Genomic DNA, 19,638 nt, shown 5'->3' on the forward strand with positions numbered 1-19,638 from the left:
GTACTCGTTTGAAAGAGTCATCGTAACACAGCCGGTTGCCTTGTACCTGTATGAAACCATGCATCATTTACAAACTTGTGAAAAATCTGTGGTTATCAGTGCGCGTGCTTCTTAGAGGCCGAACAAGAGCCGTGCGCGGGCTTGCGAGAGAGTGTACTGAAACTTCGTCCTACATAACAAAAATAAATAAATAAATAAATAAAATAAAAATAAAAATAAAAAAATAAAAGAAACTAATTCCGGCAGGCGGAGGAAGTCTTCATTGGACGAGTTTACACAGGGAAACATAAGAAGGAAAATCCACGACATAAATATGCAAAAGCCATTTTCAACTATAGCAGCCGTATTGAAAAGTTGAAGAATGAAGCGGTAGACTTTCCTGATAAAAATGAAACTACCCTTTGGCGTGGTGTTCGGAAAATACGCTTCGTATACAAAAAGCATTCTACATTCAACCTTTGCTGATGGAAAATAACAACTTTTCAGGAAAAAGCGGCCAGTTCTTGCGGGAAATCAAAAACTTACGAAACATTGGATGGACTGTCTATTACACTATTGATAATTGGTGTGGTGCAAATCATTCCAGAAAGTTTGGATGGCAGGAACAAAAGACGCATTATGTGTCGGAAAATGTATATGATTATCACAGAGAAACTGATCAGGGATGGAATGGCTAAAAAGGCGGGATTCAGACACCACCCGGTCCTGGAAAGAGACACACCGGGGACGAAGACTGGTTCGTGCAAAATGCTGACTTATGTTTCATTGCACAAAAAAGGAGGAGTAGGTTATCATTCTGAGACGAATGCCAGACACAACAAAGAGTAATTTAGGAGCGTTCTCAAAAAATTAACAAACAGATCTGCGATTCTTGTAGACCAGGTTCCATATCAAACGATGATAAATTCAGTATCACCGAACCCATCCAGGAAATCGAGAAAGGACTGCGTTACTGCATAGGAAGAACCCAACAATGTGGAGCTTCTGTTTAATGCCCTGCCATGGCGGGAATTTACTGAAGCTTACGCACTGGAATATGCGCGACTGATCTTTGGGTCATAATAATACTTTTTGGAAAGTGTATTACGCTTAGTGGATAAGGAAAAGAAACTTCCGTGCTTGAATGTACCGCATAGCTGATTCAACGCTATTTAACGTATTAGGGCGTTTGTCAAGAACAGGGTTGCTACCAAGACGAAGAATTTTAAGACAAATGATACTTTACACCTTTGCCGCTTCGCTCTGGAAGGTACTCCCCGAAGTGAAGGAATTCAGGGTGTCATTTACACAAACTTTGGAACAGTTATGCAGAAAGAGCCCACTGTCTTTACGTAACAATAGAACCGTTGCCGATTCAAGTAGACGTCTTTGGTGGCAGCAGCGAGACCTCAGGCAACAGGAGTAAAGTAAGTTTTATTTCACTCAACATTCTTTCCTGCGGTATTTATTAGAGCTAATGATTTTTCATTTACTGCCAAAATGCGCAGCACATTTCATTGTCACTTTATTGACGCGTATTGACGTAATATGTCTGTATAGAAAGCTCTCTCTTGCGGAAGCTATCACTTGCAGCCTTGCGTATGATTGTCCTCTACTCGTAACAAGAACTGAATGCGGCGATGCTGTATTGAAATGCGGCCGTGAAGTTGCCATTCCTCCTTGGTGAATAGGTGCATATCGCCCTTCACAATAGTGACAGCGAGCAGGTGTGACAGCTACGCTCCACCACTGTCTCACATGTATTGCACCTATTAACGAACTGATTTACAGACTCGTGACTGACAAACGCAGAGAGTATTTATTAATAAAGACATTTGATGTAACCAACGAGAGCTCAAGGTTTACATCCGTGTTCTCTCCTCCAGAATAGCTACAACGATATACAAAATCGCAGCGTCTTGCTTTGAAATTATAATTATGAAACGGCTAATCAGAAAATAAAAAAATAAAAAATATCCGCCTGCAAATAGAAGAAGGTTACATCATTAAACAGGGAGAATATTCCCACTTACTTGGTGAGTTATCACGTGCGCTTTTCATCATTGAAACCTACACTGTCTGCATCCACCTCCAAGTGAATTTGCCTCCTAGGAACAAATTTCCGGACATATGATGATATGAAAATCTTTATTTTTTATCCCCTCAGGTATCAGTTTCTGAAATTTGTCCCCATTTAGAAATATCGGCCCATCTTAAGTCCATATGCTTAGTTCTTCTACATTACCCGTCTTTTTCCTACAGGTTACTCCAAACTTTTCTCAGAATTTTGATGTTTTTGCACCATTTTACATTTTAAATGCTTCAGATATGTCTACAAAGCAGCTAAGCATTATATTAGCCGATTCTTACAATATGAAAGTAAACGAAACTTGCCCCATGTGACAGTGGGAGGTTTTGTACACCATGCTATGGTCATATCGTAATGTTAGTTATTGTATGGTGCTCAGACTGTTATTTTTTACACAGCTCTAAAGTCGGTCCAATGGTCACAGAATTAGTTTTCTGAACAGTAAGTGAAAAGCAAGTGCAGCTGTAGTACATGGAAAGAAATTCCTCAAATATTTTACAGTTTTCGTCGACTGCTGTACAAAATGTTACTCTCAGTGAAAAGCACTGCACTTTCAGCTGATAAACGATTGACTGGCCTTTGAATAATTCTATCTCGGGCTAATATTTCCTGACTTTCTTTTTCCCCGGTGAACCTAATTTCTTTCTAACACGTCTTAGAACGAGCAAAGTAAACTCTTTGCATCGTATTTATCCGAAATCTTCACCATTCACAGTTATCCTCATTTAACTGCATATAGTTGCCTTCACTCTGTGAACTGTATCACCGCCTTGTCCTAATTTTTGTGCGAAATTCTTAGTTACTCGGCTGTATCAAACAGAAAAGGAGACAGCCATGACAGCATCGATATTAAATGAATACTTCACGACATATGTAACAGCTGACATAATCTTGACTGGATTGGTGATTTCCTGTCAGAGAGGTCCCCGTTCGTAGTTCAGAAATGGCTCTGAGCACTATGAGACTTAATTTCTGAGGTCATCTGTCCCCTAGAACTGAGAACTACTGAAACCTAACTAACCTAAGAACATCATACACATTCATGTCGCGCGGGATTAGCCGAGCGGTATAAGGCGCTGCAGTCACGGACTGTGCGGCTGATACCGCCGGAGGTTCGAGTCCTCCCGCGGCCATGTGTGTGTGTGTTTGTCCTTAGGATAATTTAGGTTAAGTAGTGTGTAAGCTTAGGGACTGATGACCTTAGCAGTTAAGTCCCATAAGATTTCACACAGATTTCATCCATGCCCGAGACAGGATTCGAACCTGCGACCGTAGTAGCAGCGCGGTTCTGGACTGTAGCGTCTAGAACCGCTCGGCCACATCGGCTGGCCCGTTCGTAGTAATTGACGGAAAGTCCCAGAGTAAAACAGAAGTGATTTCTGGCGTTCCCCGCAGTATATCAAAGGCTCTCTGCTGTTCCTCGTCTATGTAAACGATTTAGGAGCTAATCTGAGCAGCCGTCTTAAGTTGTTTGCAGATGATGCTGTTGTGTATCGTCTATTAAACTCGTCAGAAGATCTAACCGAATTGCAAAACGATTTAAAAAAGATATCAGTATAGTCTGAAATTGGCGTTACCCTAAATAATGAAAAGTGTGAGGTTATTCACATGGGTGCTAAAAGGAATCCGTTATACTTCGGTTATACGATAAATCAGTCGGCTCTAAAGGCCGTAAATGGAACTAAACACCTTGGAATTACGATTGCAATAAAATAAAATGGGAAATAACACGCAGAAAATGCAGTGGGGAAGGCGAAACGAAGCCTGAGATTTATCGGCAGAACACATAGAAGATGCAACAGCTCTGCTAAAAAAACTGCATACACTACGCTTGTACGTCCTCTGTTGGAGTACTGCTGCGCGGTGTGGCCTCCTTACCATATAGGATTCCCACAGAACATCGAGAAAGTCCAAAGGAGAGCAGCACGCTTGGTATTATAGGGAATAGGGCAGATTTATGGTGGAAATTATTAAAACAAAGGCGTTTTTCGTTGCGGCGGAACCTTCTCTCGAAATTTCAGTCACCAACTTTCTCCTCCGAATGCGGAAGTATTTTGCTGGCGTCGACCTACATAGGGAGAAACGATATTCATAATAAAATAAGGGTAATCAGAGCTCGCACAAAGACATATAGCTGTTTGCTTTATCAACACGCTGTTCGAGAATGAAATAATGAAGAATTATTATGAAGGTGGTTTGATGAATCCTCTGCCTGACCCTTATTTGAAGTGTATCCATCTAATGTAGATGTAAATGTGTTACAATTGAGCTAATTTTCTCATTTCTTCCTAGTGATCTTTGCCACCTCGTATAAAGGAAGTCGGAAACTTTCTTTAGTAGTTTTGATTATACTCAACAGTCACAACCACCCCCCCCCCCCCCCCCCCCCTCCAAGAGAAATGGACTGTAACTCTGCCCCTGGCATAACCCAGGCGAACACGAAATCCGTATCCACTCAGTCCAGCACATTACTGGACATGTAAACATACGCCTTCTTTTTTCAGACATCTTTGCAACTCAGTTTTTCTGTTGAAGATGAAGTTCAGTGCCACTTAAACCCTTTTGTATTAACACTCAGAAACAGCATGATTTTTAAAATAGTTATGACAGTTTATAGTATTCTGAAGTTCTTCTCCTGATCAAGATCAACAAGTCCAGTTAGTCACATTCATACACATCAAACCATTCCTCCAGTATACGTCTCGGTCTATCTGTACTATTTTCCAACTTGCAACTTTCTTTCTTTCTTTCTTTTTTATTTTAAATTGAAGACATGAGTCTTCTGCCTGGTTTCGTGCCGCCTGCCATGAATTCCCAGCGTGTGCGTGACTCTTTGTTTGTGTAGCACTTGCACGCAATATCTTCAATTATTTGTTGAAAATTTTCCAGTCTCTGTCGTCGCCAACAGTTTATATCCTTTGGTGCTCCCGCGAATACAAATTCCTTGATGTTGCAACACATAATCGACAATCCTGTCCCGTATTCTTAACAACGTTTTCCATATATTCTTCTCCTCATTGGTTTTGCGAAGAACATCCAAATTTCTGAGATAAAAATACACTTTTGGTTGCGTAGGTTTTTATATTCAAATTTCAAAGAGGCGTTTCGCCTGAGGTAAACATCTTTGGATTATTTACAAACGCAAAGACTGTTTAAAACTACGTTTCCGGAACACCTGCTCACAAAAAGAGGGCAGAAAAAACTACACTCGTTATTCGTAGAACATAGTACGCCTTCCATCAGTAAGACACAAATTTTCCGTTATGCCCATATGGGTCAAAAACTCAATATACTTGAGGAATCTGCGATCGCTTAACGCACGTTTTTGATGTCCTCCTCAATGATTAGCAAAAATCAATCATTTTTTGTCCGTTTTTAAAGAAGTTTAACATAGGTGCTGTGAAGTATTAGGGTGTCTCATTGGCTTTTTGTTCGACTCCCTTATCTTTAAGACATAATTAATTCTTGTTTTTTATATTTATGACAACCGTTTCATAACCTATAATTAACTTACCGGAACTTAAGCTTAACTTTTATTTTTACCGCTATCATTTTAGAAATTATGTGCACAGTGATTTATAAGGGTATTTACGTTCTGTATACGAGTACGGTCCTGCGCATTTGATAATGAATAGTCTAACCAACGCCATGTGTCTGATTCCACTGCGCTACTGGCACTCAGCGCCCGATTCTCATACGTTCTCGTATTCTGTAATTGTCAGCGGGGCTGGTTATAGACGTTATGCTCCCTCTCCGTGAAGCTCTGCTGCGCATCTGTTTTTTTTTTTTTTTTAACTTTTGTGGCGTCCTTTACGCACGGCAACGGGTAAGGAATTTATTTTCACATCTCCTTATGCTCTTATTTCAAAGCCAATTACTTCTATTCTGTCAATTCCTAAAATATTTCCTCTGCAATTTTTCATCTGTCCTGTTCTTTTGGGGAACGCACTTGACAGGAAGTGGAGATTTTCAACTTTTTGGTATCCCAGCCGCATTTTATCGATGTACTCATAACGTGCAATCATTTTACGGACAGCATGCTCTGTGACTTGTGTCTGTAAGTTTGCAAAATACTGTTACCCGTAGAGTACGTTTTTGCACAAGGTGGGATCAGGATGTTTCCTTATACCTATTTCCGTAATTTTTTGCACTGCAGATAATCTGAAGATGCCTACCTCAGGCGAAAAGCGCCATTGAAATTTGAAAATAAAAATCTCCGCAAGCAAGACTGTATTTTATCTCAAATCCTATACTGGTTGCAGTATCAGCAGCAATGGTGGAATGGAAGACATCTTAATTTCTTACCACCAACTCTGAAAGGTTTCGATTCTCTTGTTTTCAGGTTTGTCCACCCCCGGTAACTGAGTGATCAGCGCGACAGAATGTCAGTCCTAAGGCTCCAGTTTCGATTCCCGGCTGGGTCTGAGATTTTCCCCGCCCAGGGACTGGGTGTTGTGTTGTCCTAATCATCATTATTTCATCCCCATCTACGCACAAGTTGCCGCAGTGGCGTCAAATCGAAAGACTTGCACCCAACGAACGGTCTACCCGACGGGAGGCCCTAGTCATACGGCATTCATTCATTCACTTTCAGGTTTTACACGGCGCGTTATCCACATGCATTCTCAGGAATTTCGTCCTCAAATTGTCACAAATCTTTGATACTAGTAAACCTCTTTTGACCAGTAATGACTCAGTTACCTGTGCTAGACTGGGGTTTACGTCCTTCTTGCAACCTCGTGCGTTGTCCTCCTTCTTAGGTAGCAGAATTCATTCACTTTGTCTACTCGTGGTCACCAGTGCTGACGTTAATTTCGCTAATGTCATTTCTGCTACTCCTAATCACTTAGGTCTTTTGTCGGCTTATTCTCAAAGCACACTGCGTGATCTAAAGACCATCAATTGCCTTTAACAAGTCCTGTAACTCTTCCTCGCTCACACTATGGACAGCAGCTTATAAAGGATATCCTTGCCCCTCGCGATTTTAATTCTACCCTGCCTCTTCGATGTACAGACTAAACAATAGGAACAACAGAACTGCATCCTGCATCCGTGTCTTACATTCTGTCTTCGAGTAACACGGGCAATTGGTTCTTGGTCCATTTTTAATTCTCGTATTCGGATTTCTACATATTTTACATTAAACATCTTTCCCTATAACGTATATCCAGTACCCCGAAATATCGTACATCTGGCACCAGTTTGCATTTTACAGCGCTTTTTCTACATCTACAAATACTATGAACATGTTTCGATGTCTTTCTTCCATTATCATGCTAAACCTACAGAAATCTCTTTGAACGCTCCACTGTAACACTGTTTTTTTCAGAGCCATCAGTCATCTAACTTTTCTGATGCGGCTCATCAGGAATCCCTGTGCCACCTTTTCTTATATCTCAGGGTAGCACTTGCAACCTAAGTCCTCAGTTATTTGCTGCATGTATTCGAATCTCTGTCATTCTCTACAGATTTCGCCCTCTATAGCTCTCTCTAGCATTACGGAAGTTTACGTAACAACTTGAATTGAAAGTATTAATATTTCACAATAGTATTATTCTGAAAAATTAATACGTTGTTTTCAAATTACTAATATGTCTGTGTTCCTCCAAGAATAAACGTAATATTTCAGAATATTACGGACATTACTCCCTTATCTCTTAACACATGTTATATCATCCCGCCACCCCCTTCTTCTTGTCAGTGTTTTCCATGTATTCCTTTCCTCGCCTATTCTCCAGAGAAACTCCTCATCTCTTACCTTATAAGTCCACTAAATTTTGAACAGTCTTGTGTAGCACCATAACTCAAAGACTTCGACTTTCTTCGGTTCTGGTTTCCCACAGTCCAAGTTTCACAAAAACACAATGCTGTGCTCCAAAGGACATTCACCGAAATCTATTCCTGAAATTGAGGTCTGTATTTGATAATAACAGGATTCTCCTGGCCAGGAATGCCCTCTTTACTAGTCTGCTTTCTATTTCCTCCTTGCTGTGTCCATCAGGGGTTATTTGCCGCCTAGCTAGAATTCCTTAACTTCGTATAATTCGCAATCTCACCTTTCACATTGAATTTTATTTCCACTCTTGATCCTTTCTTTTGTTTCCGTCATTGCTTCTTCTACATGTAGACTGAACAGTAGAGGCGAAGGACTGCATCTCTTTCTTACATCCCTTTAATGCGGGTACTTTGATCTTCGTCTTCCAATCTTGTTCTTCCCTATTGCTTCTTCTACGTATTGTATATCACCTGTCTTTTCCTGTAGCTTACCACTATTTTTCTCAGAATTTCGAACATATTGCACCATTTTACATAGTCTAACACTTTCCAGGACGACCAATTCTATTTGCTTCATTCTCGCTTACATTGTCAGAACTGCCTGTTTTGTGCCTAAATATTTCCTGAAGCCAAACTGATCTTCATCTGACGTATCTTTCATTTTCTTTCCCATTCTTCTGTACACCATTCTTGCTAGCAACCTGGATGCCTGTGCTGTTAACGAGATTGTGCGATAATTCTCGATCTTGTAGGTTCCTGCTATCTTTGGATTTGTGTGGATGAAATTTTTTCCGAAAGTCTGATAGCATATCGCCAGTCTCACACATTCTACACACCAGTGTGAGTAGTCGTTTAATTGCCACTTCCCCCAAAGATTTCAGAAATTCTGAATTAATTTTGTCTGTGTCATCAGGCTCACTTGCTCTTAAGTCATCCAAAACTCTTTTAAATTCTGTCTCTGATAATGGATCCGCTATCTCTTCCGCTATCTCTTCCATCAGGTCATCAGACAATTCCCCATCAAATATGCCTCCAGAGTATCTTTCTCAGCAATCTTTTCTCTCCTCTACATTTAAAAGTGGAATTAACATCTTACTCTTGATATTACCGCCACTGTTTTTAATTTCACTGAAGATTCTTTTGACTTTTCTGTGAGCTGAGTCAGTCCCACAGTCATTGCTTTTTCGATTTCTTAATATTTTTCTTGTAATCATTTCGCCTTAGGTGCCTGTACTTTCTATTTGTTTCATTCCTAAGTGATTTGTATTTCTGTATTGATGAATTTACCTGCAGATTTTTGTTCTTCCTTCTTTCGTCGATCAGATGAAGTAGGCCTATATTCGTAGTTGCTTACGTTGTATCTTTGTTTCTTCTCCCACCTTCCGTGATTTCCCTTTTCAGAAATGTTCATTACTCTTCAACTGAACTTTCATTTTTAACTATTCATTGTCGCACTACGTACAGCCTGAGAGTACTTCAAGCATCCGTCTTCACTCACTGGTATTTCCATATTTCACTTCTTTGCGACATTACTAAATTGTGATCTCAGTCTGTATCTGCTCCTGGGTAGGTGTCAAAATCCAATATCTGGTTTCCCAGTGATGTAATCCAACCGGAAATTTCCCGTATCTCCTGACTTTTCCAAGTGTATCTCCTGCTCTTATGTTCCTTGAGCAGACTAGCTGAACTTTTGTGTAGTACTCTATTACTCTTTCTCGTCTCTCACTACTATTCCTCTCCGTCCGAAAGGTCTCTGTAGACCCAACGGTACTGACCGACCAGGAGTCCTTGAGTGCGGCTGTGAAGGAATATGTGGTCAGCACGTCGCTCTCTTGCCGTTGTCAATTTTCGTGACCGGAGCCGCTATTTCTCAGTCAGGTACCTCCTCAGTTTGCTTCACAAGGGCTGAGTGCACCCCGTTTGTAACTACGCTCACCAGACGCTCACCCCTCCAATTGGAAGCCAAGCCCGATAGCGCATTACTTCGATAATCTGACGAGAACGGTGATATCACTACGGCACGGCCGCTGGCCTCTCATTCTTTCTAGCAAGCCGATATTCTCCTGTAACTCTTTCTTCTGCTCCTTCACTATAACCGAATTCCAATGAATGCAAACGCAGTGCTAGTGCAAATACACTACTGGCCATTAAAATTGCTACACCACGAAGATCACGTGCTACAGACACGGAATTTAACCGACATGAAGATGATGCTGTGATATACAATGCTTAGCTTTTCAGAGCATTCACACAAGATTGGCTCCGGTGGCGACACCTACAACGTGCTGACATGAGGAAAGTTTCCAACCGATTTCTCACACACAAACAGCAGTTGACCGGCGTTGCCTGGTGAAACGTTGTTGTGATGCCTCATGTAAGATCAGAAATGCGTACCATCACTTTTCCGACTTTGATAAAGGTCGGATTGTAGCCTATCGCGATTGCGGTTTATCGTATCGCGACATTGCTGCTCGCGTTGGTCGAGATCCAATGACTGTTAGCAGAATATGGAATCGGTGGGTTCAGGAGGGTAATACGGAACGCCGTGCTGGATCCCAACGGCCTCGCATCACTAGCAGTCGAGATGACAGGCATCTTATCCGCATGGCTGTACCGGATCGTGCAGCCACGTCTCGATCCATGAGTCAACGGATGGGGACGTTTGCAAGACAACAACCATCTGCACGAACAGTTCGACGACGTTTGCAGCACCATGGACTGTCAGCTCGATGACCATGGCTGCGGTTACCATTGACGCTGCATCACAGACAGGAGCGCCTGTGATTGTGTGCTCACCGACGAATCTGGGTGCACGAATGGCAGAACGTCATTTTTTCGGATGAATCCAGGTTCTGTTTACAGCATCATGAGGGTCGCATAGGTGTTTGGTGACATCGCGGTGGTCGCACATTGGAAGCGTGTATTCGTCATCGCCATACTGGCGTAACACTCGGCGTGATGGTATGGTTACACGTCTCGGTCACCTCTTTGATCGCATTGACGGCACTTTGAACAGTGGACGTTACATTTCAGATGTATTACGGCCCGTGGCTCTACCATCCATACATCCCTGCGAAACCCTACATTTCAGCAGGATAATGCACGACCGCATGTTGCAGGTCCTGTACGGGCCTTTCTGGATACAGAAAATGTTCGACTGCTGCCCTGGCCAGCACATTCTCCATATCTCTCACCAACTGAAAACGTCTCGTAAATGTTGGCCGAGCAACTGGCTCGTCACAATACACCAGTCACTAGTCTTGATGAACTGCGGTATCGTGTTGAAGCTGCATGGGCAGCTGTACCTGTACACGCTATCCAAGCACTGTTTGACTCAGTACCCAGGCGTATCAAGGCCCTTATTACGGCCAGAAGTGGTTGTTCTGGATACTGATTTCTCAGGACCTGTGCACCCAAATTGCGTGAAAATGTAATCATGAAAATGTAATCACATGTCAGGTCTAGTATAATATGTTTGTCCAATGAATAGCCGTTAATCATCTGCATTTCTTCTTGGTGTAGCAATTTTAATGGCCAGTAGTGAACATTGGGTCTACAAAGCAGATCATCCACAGAATCTACACAGTAACTGGTGACAGAAGAATCCTCCACTCTGTAGTGAACATGTCCTACCCAAGTAGACATTAAGCTATCTACCACAGGCTGAAATGCGAACCGCAAGCAACAGAAATCTCACGGTGTTGTGACGAACGTGGTGTTCCAGGGCGGCCTCAAGGCGGTGGTGTGGACGGACGTCCTCCAGAGTGTGGTGGCACTCGGTGCGTGCCTGGGCGTCATGGGGCTCGGACTCTACACCGCTGGAGGGCCGCTCAACGTCTGGAGGATCGCAGACCAGGGCGGCCGCGTCGACCTCTTCGAGTGAGTCACTCCCTCAGCTGCCACGCACGTAGCGGTGGCTACTTCATCTACAAGGGTCAAAATATGGTTCAAATGGCTCTGAGCACTGTGGGACTTAACTTATGAGGTCATCAGTCCCCTAGAACTTAGAGAACTACTTAAACCTAACTAATGTAAGGAAATTACACACATCCATGCCCGGGGCAGGGTTCGAACCTGCGACCGTAGCGCCTAGAACTGCTCGGCCACTCCGGCCGGCTACAAGGGTCACTCCAAAAGAAATGCACACTATTTTTGTAAAAGTAATGTTTTCATTCTGCATGTGTGAAAGTTTTACAGTGTGTAGATACATCCTTCCCGCTTGTTTTCAAACTTAGTTCAACCTGTTCCCGTGCGTGGGGCCGTCACAGCATGTCTTCAAGATGGCTACTACACTTGACGTTCATCAGAAGCAACGTGCTATCATAGAATTCCCGTGCTGTGAAAACGAGACAGTGAGAAACATCCACAAGAGGTTGAAAAAGGTGTATGGAGATGCTGCTGTCCATCGCAGTACAGTTAGTCGATGGGAAAGCAGGTTACGTGATGAAAGCGGGCACGCCAATATTTAGGATTGTCCTCGCAGTGGCAGGCGTCGTACTGCACGCACTCCAGACAATGTGCAGAGAGTTAACGAATTGGTGACTGCTGACAGACGCATCACAGTGAACGAATTGTCACGCTAGGATGGGATATGGGAAGGAAGTGTTTGATTAATAATGAAAGTGTTGGCGTTAAAAAAGGTTTGTGCCAGGTGGGTTCTCAGGACGTCGACAGTGGCTCACAAAGAAACAAGAAAAACGGTATGCAGCGGACTTTTGGAACAGTACGAGAATAGTGGAGATGAATTTCATGGAAGAATTGTGACAGGTGATGAAACATGGCTCCATCATTTTTCACCAGAGACGAAAAGGCAATCAATGGAGTGGCATCATGCATCCAGGAAAAAAAATTCCAAACCACACCTTCTGCTGGAAAAGTTATGGCCACGGTGTTTTTCGATTCCGAGGGACTCTTGTTTGTGGACATCATGCCAAATGGAACCACCATAAATTCAGATGCATATGTGACGAGACTGAAGAAACTTCAAGCTCGACTGAGTCGTGTTCGTCCACCCGGCAAAAGGGGATGTTTTGTTGTTGCACGACAATGCACGACCACATGTCAGTCAAAAAACAATGGAAGCGATCACAAAACTCGGATGGACAACACTGAAACACCCGCCTTACCGTCCTGAACTGGCTCCATGTGACTATCATCTCTTTGGGAAACTGAAAGACTCTCTTCGTGGAACAAGGTTCGAAGATGATGACTCCCTTGTGCATGCTGCCAAACAGTGGCTCCAACAGGTTGGTCCAGAATTTTACCGTGGGGGTATAAAGGCACTGGTTCGAAGATGGCGTAAGGCAGTTGAGAGGGAAGGAAATTATGTGGAGAAATGAAAATATTGTTCCTAAAGGATGTATCTACACACTTTAAAACTTTCAAACATGTAGAATAGAAGATGGATTTTTAAAAAAAATAACGTGCATTTCTTTTGGAGTCACCCTCGTATACGTATGTGTATAAAACGCTGAGTCTTGATCGAACGACTCATCATTTCCAGCGCAAATCTATAAGGATAGAAACTAGAAGTTTGGGAAGGGTGTTGATCTTATTTACTGTGAGAGTCGTTTAAGAATGGATTTTTCAAAATTCGTCCTCTGATTGGATGAACTAGGGGAGGGAAGGGTTTTGGGAAATCTGTTGCTATTAAAGCAATTTTGAAGCTAGACCTACGAAAATTGGTCTTTGGTTTCTCGGTCAGAAAAAACGCAATAGGTGTTTCAGCTTTCTTGCAATTTTTTGAGATTTAACCCCTACGACGGAAAAAAAGTGGGTGAAAAGTATTTGAAAGCTAAGTATTATTAAAGAACCACTAAAGTCATTTTAAAGCTACTTACATGAATGTTGGTATTTCGCTTGTCGGTTAAAAATAAAACAAATATTTGAATCAGTATTTTTAGAAATTCAACCCTGTAGCAGGTTTACTACGGGGCGAAATGTTTTATGAAAGTGTTTCATTGTGAAAGCACTTTTAAATCTAAATCTATGAAAATTTAAATTGGGATTGCCATGAAAAATTACGTTTATCATTGTTTTCGGAAATATTTAATTCTGTATCTATGAAAATTGTTACACTATTGGCCATTAAAATTGCTACACCACGAAGCGGACGTGCTACAGACGTGAAATTTAACCGACAGGAAGAAGATGCTGTGATATGCAAAGCTTCTCAGATCATTCACACAAGATTGGTGCCGGTGGCGACATCTACAACGTGTTGACATGAGGAAAGTTTCCAACTGATTTCTCATACATGAACAGCAGTTCACAGGCGTTGCCTGGTGAAACGTTGTTGTGATGCCTCGTGTAAGGAGGAGAAATGCGTACCATCACGTTTCCGACTTTGATAAAGGTCGGATTGCAGCCTATCGCGATTGTGGTTTATCGTATCGAGACATTGCTGCTCGCGTTGCTCGAGATCCAATGACTGTTAGCAGAATATGGAATCGGTGGGTTCAGGAGGGTAATACGGAACGCTGTGGTGGATCCCAGCGGCTTCGTATCACTAGCAGACGAGATGACAGGCATCTTATCCGCATGGCTGTAACGGATCGTGCAGCCACGTCTCGATCCATGAGTCAACGGATGGGGGCGTTTGTAAGACAACAACCACCTGCATGAACAGTTAGACAACGTTTGCAGCGGCATGGACTATCAGCTCGGAGACCATGGCTGCGGATACCCTTGACGCTGCATCACAGACAGGAGCGCCTGCGATGGTGTACTCAACGACGAACCTGGGTGCACGAATGGCAAAACGTCATTTCTCCTCCTTACATGAGGCATCACAACGACGTTTCACCTGGCAACGCCACGCGGGATTAGCCGAGCGGTCTAGGGCGTTGCAGTCATAGACTGTGCGGCTGGTCCCGGTGGAGGTTCGAGTCCTCTCTTGGCCATGGGTGTGTGTGTTTTTCCTTACGATCATTTAGGTTAAGTAGTGTGTAAGCTTAGGGACTGATGACCTTAGCAGTTAAGTCCCATAAGATTTCACACATATTTGAACATCACCAGGCAACGCCAGTCAACTGCTGTTTGTGTATGAGAAATCGGTGGGAAACTTTCCTCATGTCAGCACGTTGTAGGTGTCGCCACTGGCGCCAACCTTGTGTGAATGCTCTGAAAAGCTAATCATTTGCATATCACAGTATCTTCTTCCTGTCGTTTAAATTTCGCGTCTGTAGCACGTGATCTTCGTGGTGTAGCAATTTTAATGACCTGTAGTGTATTAGTCTTGCCATATCCAGGTGCTTGGTGATGATGCCTTGTAACACCGATATCGTTGCGTATGAATAATACCAAGATGTACAGCTGATAGTGTTACCTTCATTAGGTATTTTGCAATATTAGCTCTTGTCCCAGTATCCACATGGAGATGAATGTACGAAGGTCAGTCACGTAAGTTACCTCACACAGCACTGCTAAGGTGCAGCAGCAGTACAACGCCGCTTCATCAACGTTTTTCAGTGTGCATAGCAGCTATTTGTGAGTTCACGACAACACTCGCTGCCGAAGGCCGTGAGAACGGGGCTTGACAATGCCTGCCAGTGCCTGCAGATCTTGGTCGTCATGGTTCGACGCCTGCCTGTGCCACCAGACGGTGCTGCTTACTTGCAGTTGCTCTGAGATTGTTGCAACAATAGTTTTCATGAACACTGTCCATCTTGCTCTGCCGGCCGAAGTGGCCGTACGGTTAAAGGCGCTGCAGTCTGGAACCGCAAGACCGCTATGGTAGCAGGTTCGAATCCTGCCTCGGGCATGGTTGTTTGTGCTGTCCTTAGGTTAGTTAGGTTTAACTAGTTCTAAGTTCTAGGGGACTAATGACCTCAGCAGTTGAGTCCCATAGTGCTCAGAGCCATTTGAACCATCTTGCTACAGTCACTCAACTCCTCTGATGGACGCCGTGGCACTCACCATTCATCGAAACTACAAAGCCCAGGTGGCGTTTTCTACTATGGGGTACTTCGGTACAATAGAAAAAAATGGTGTTGGGAAGAGAAATCTTCTCCACGGATCAGGTGTCTATAAAACCGAATGACCCGACTGCAATGCTTGCTATGTGGGACAAACTGGTAGATGGCTGGAAACTAGGTTCAGGCAGAAATGAGGCAGAAAAATCTAACTTAGCTGAGCACCTTGTTGAAAGTGGGCACAGTGCACACATTCTGTCTTTACGTGTTAGAAGTTTCCACCCAGGCGGTAAGGGAAGACGTATGGAGCCGTTGGAGAAGTTTGAAAGATTTTGCCATCAGGCGTCGTCTCGTGTGACACTGGTCATTAGAAGCTTCCAGTTCTAGGAAGTGTTTAAAAATCATTGGGATTTGGCTACCATTCATCGATCCCAACACAACCACTAAGCTGAAATTAGTCCTTTCTGCGTCTGCGATTCCAAATGGCATCATTAAAGATTCCTGGATTTTTTGAGCTTCCCAATGCTTCAATGATACCGTTTGGCATCGCTTCACGTAGTTCCAAGTTTGTTTAACAGATCACAGTGGCGTTTGCTTTCGTGACTCGCCGTTTGTTTGAAGTGCAGAGAAGAGAAGTGTCGTGAGTTCTGCTACTGCATTTTTGAGTGAATAATAACTGTTGTGTTTAGTTTTATTCTGTGTATAGTGAAATTCTTGGTTATGGAACCAACTTTACGTATTCCTCAAGGGCAAGGGAAAGAAATACGGTAAGTTTACAATACAGTTATGTATGCATTTTTGGAGTAATTATTATGTAATTTCTAATGAAGCCATTTGGAACCATTATCTTATTTATTAACCAATAGCTTCAAAAGAACATTTGCAATAAATATGGCATATGTTCAACTTATACAGTAAATTTTCATCACAAAAAAAATTTTCCCAATTTTTTTTTCTAAATGTGACGCACAAAGGGTTAATGACCTAGTTATGATTACTCTCCTCCAAGATCACATGCGAGTACAAAGTGGCTGCAGACAAATGTAGTGTGTTTCCCACATTATTACATGATGAAGTTGGCAGTTTATCAGTTTTAACACCAAAATGCGTAAATTGTAATGGATTTGTATCAAATTGTATGCATACGGAATATTGCCTCAGTTGTGCGACTGGATTCGTTATTTCCTGTCACAAAGGTCACCATAGTAATTGACAGAAAATCATCGAGTACAAAAGAAAAAATGTCTGGCGTTCACCAGGAAAGTATTATAGATCCTCTGCAGTTCCTGATCTACATAAACGACTTTTGGGCCAGTGTAAGTAGCACTCCTAGATTGTTTGCCGATGAGACTATCATTTATCGCCTTATAAAGTTATCAGATGATCAAAACAAATTGCAAAACGTTTTAGACAAGATATTTGTCTGGTGCTAAAAGTGGCAGTTGACTCAAAATCGTGGAAAGTGTGAAGATACCCACATGAGTACCAAAAGGAATCCGCTAAATTTCGGTTTCACGATAACTCATGCAAAAAATTAAAAGCCGTAAATTTAACTAAATACTTAGTAATTACAATTACGAATAACATTAGCTGGAACGATCACGTAAATAATTTTATGGGTAAACCAAACCAAAGACCACGATTTACTAGTACAACGCTGAGAATATGCAACAGGTCTATTAAAGAGACTACGTACATGATCACCATATCAAAATAAGAGAAATGAGAGTCGCACAGAAAAATTTCAAGTGTTCGTAGCTTCCACGAGCTCTTCGGGAGTGGAACGGTAGATAACTACACTCCTGGAAATTGAAATAAGAACACCGTGAATTCATTGTCCCAGGAAGGGGAAACTTTATTGACACATTCCTGGGGTCAGATACATCACATGATCACACTGACAGAACCACAGGCACATAGACACTGGCAACAGAGCATGCACAATGTCGGCACTAGTACAGTGTATATCCACCTTTCGCAGCAATGCAGGCTGCTATTCTCCCATGGAGACGATCGTAGAGATGCTGGATGTAGTCCTGTGGAACGGCTTGCCATGCCATTTCCACCTGGCGCCTCAGTTGGACCAGCGTTCGTGCTGGACGTGCGGACCGCGTGAGACGACGCTTCATCCAGTCCCAAACATGCTCAATGGGGGACAGATCCGGAGATCTTGCTGGCCAGGGTAGTTGACTTACACCTTCTAGAGCACATTGGGTGGCACGGGATACATGCGGACGTGCATTGTCCTGTTGGAACAGCAAGTTCCCTTTCCGGTCTAGGAATGGTAGAACGATGGGTTCGATGACGGTTTGGATGTACCGTGCACTATTCAGTGTCCCCTCGACGATCACCAGTAGTGTACGGCCAGTGTAGGAGATCACTCCCCACACCATGATGCCGGGTGTTGGCCCTGTGTGCCTCGGTCGTATGCAGTCCTGATTGTGGCGCTCACCTGCACGGCGCCAAACACGCATACGACCATCATTGGCACCAAGGCAGAAGCGACTCTCATCGCTGAAGACGACACGTCTCCATTCGTCCCTCCATTCACGCCTGTCGTGACACCACTGGAGGCGGGCTGCACGATGTTGGGGCGTGAGCGGAAGACGGCCTAACGGTGTGCGGGACCGTAGCCCAGCTTCATGGAGACGGTTGCGAGTGGTCCTCGCCGATACCCCAGGAGCAACAGTGTCCCTAATTTGCTGGGAAGTGGCGGTGCGGTCCCCTACGGCACTGCGTAGGATCCTACGGTCTTGGCGTGCATCCGTGCGTCGCTGCGGTCCGATCCCAGGTCGACGGGCATGTGCACCTTCCGCCGACCACTGGCGACAACATCGATGTACTGTGGAGACCTCACGCCCCACATGTTGAGCAATTCGGCGGTACATCCACCCAGCCTCCCGCATGCCCACTATATGCCCTCGCTCAAAGTCCGTCAACTGCACATACGGTTCACGTCCACGCTGTCGCGGCATGCTACCAGTGTTAAAGACTGCGATGGAACTCCGTATGCCACGGCAAACTGCCTGACACTGACGGCGGCGGTGCACAAATGCTGCGCAGCTAGCGCCATTCGACGGCCAACACCGCGGTTCCTGGTGTGTCCGCTGTGCCGTGCGTGTGATCATTGCTTGTACAGCCCTCTCGCAGTGTCCGGAGCAAGTATGGTGGGTCTGACACACCGGTGTCAATGTGTTCTTTTTTCCATTTCCAGGAGTGTAGTTTGAAAGTGGTTCAATGAACTCTCTGCCAGTCATTTATTTGTGAATTTCAGAGCATTCATGTAGATGTAGAACACATAACAGAGGACATTTCAAAGCAGGAAGATTCTTGGCCTTTCGACATACTACCAATGGTACGACGACTTATAGCACCACTAATGTCTCTGCCAGATCCTTTAACTGTATTTAGTATGTAACGCGGTTTTAATAAAATTTTACTAAGTTACATATTTCAATAAGTTGTTTTGTACTTTTTAAAATCATGTTTAGATGTAAAATGTGTGGCAATAACTAACCCCACTGGCTAGTTCACACACTCACCTTCATGTACAAGTGTAAAAAATTAGTGACTAGTTTTAGTTAGAAGCACCTTTTTTCTTTATATACATAAGTATTTTAAAAAATTTAAAACGATAAATAAAGTGATAAAACACACGAATTGTGAAGGTAAAATAGAGTTAATACTTTTTCAATGCATCAAACATCTAAGGAGGGCGATGTACTTTGGTATGACATACAGTAAAGCTTGCTGTGTTGTAAATAGCTGCCTCAGTGTGACTCCAACCTCAGACGTGTCCAGTCGGGACTGTATGCAATACAAGCGTTTTAATGTTTTAACTTCCATTTACTTCTATGTATTTTATGCGTGACTTAGTTATGC

The 19,638-nt window shown here is 43.3% G+C and overlaps 1 protein-coding gene across 1 annotated transcript in view; it reads left to right on the plus strand.

Moving 5' to 3' along the window:
- LOC126455865 (sodium-coupled monocarboxylate transporter 1-like) overlaps positions 1-19,638 on the plus strand; it is a 129,252-nt gene that overhangs the window by 53,011 nt on the left and 56,603 nt on the right. The window contains exon 6 of the mRNA XM_050091625.1: positions 11,568-11,722. Within this exon, the coding sequence (XP_049947582.1) occupies positions 11,568-11,722 (155 nt within the window). The remainder of the gene's footprint in view (positions 1-11,567; positions 11,723-19,638) is intronic.

The sequence above is a fragment of the Schistocerca serialis genome, chromosome 2 (genome assembly GCF_023864345.2).
Source record: "Schistocerca serialis cubense isolate TAMUIC-IGC-003099 chromosome 2, iqSchSeri2.2, whole genome shotgun sequence".
In the NCBI taxonomy this organism is placed as follows: domain Eukaryota; kingdom Metazoa; phylum Arthropoda; class Insecta; order Orthoptera; family Acrididae; genus Schistocerca; species Schistocerca serialis.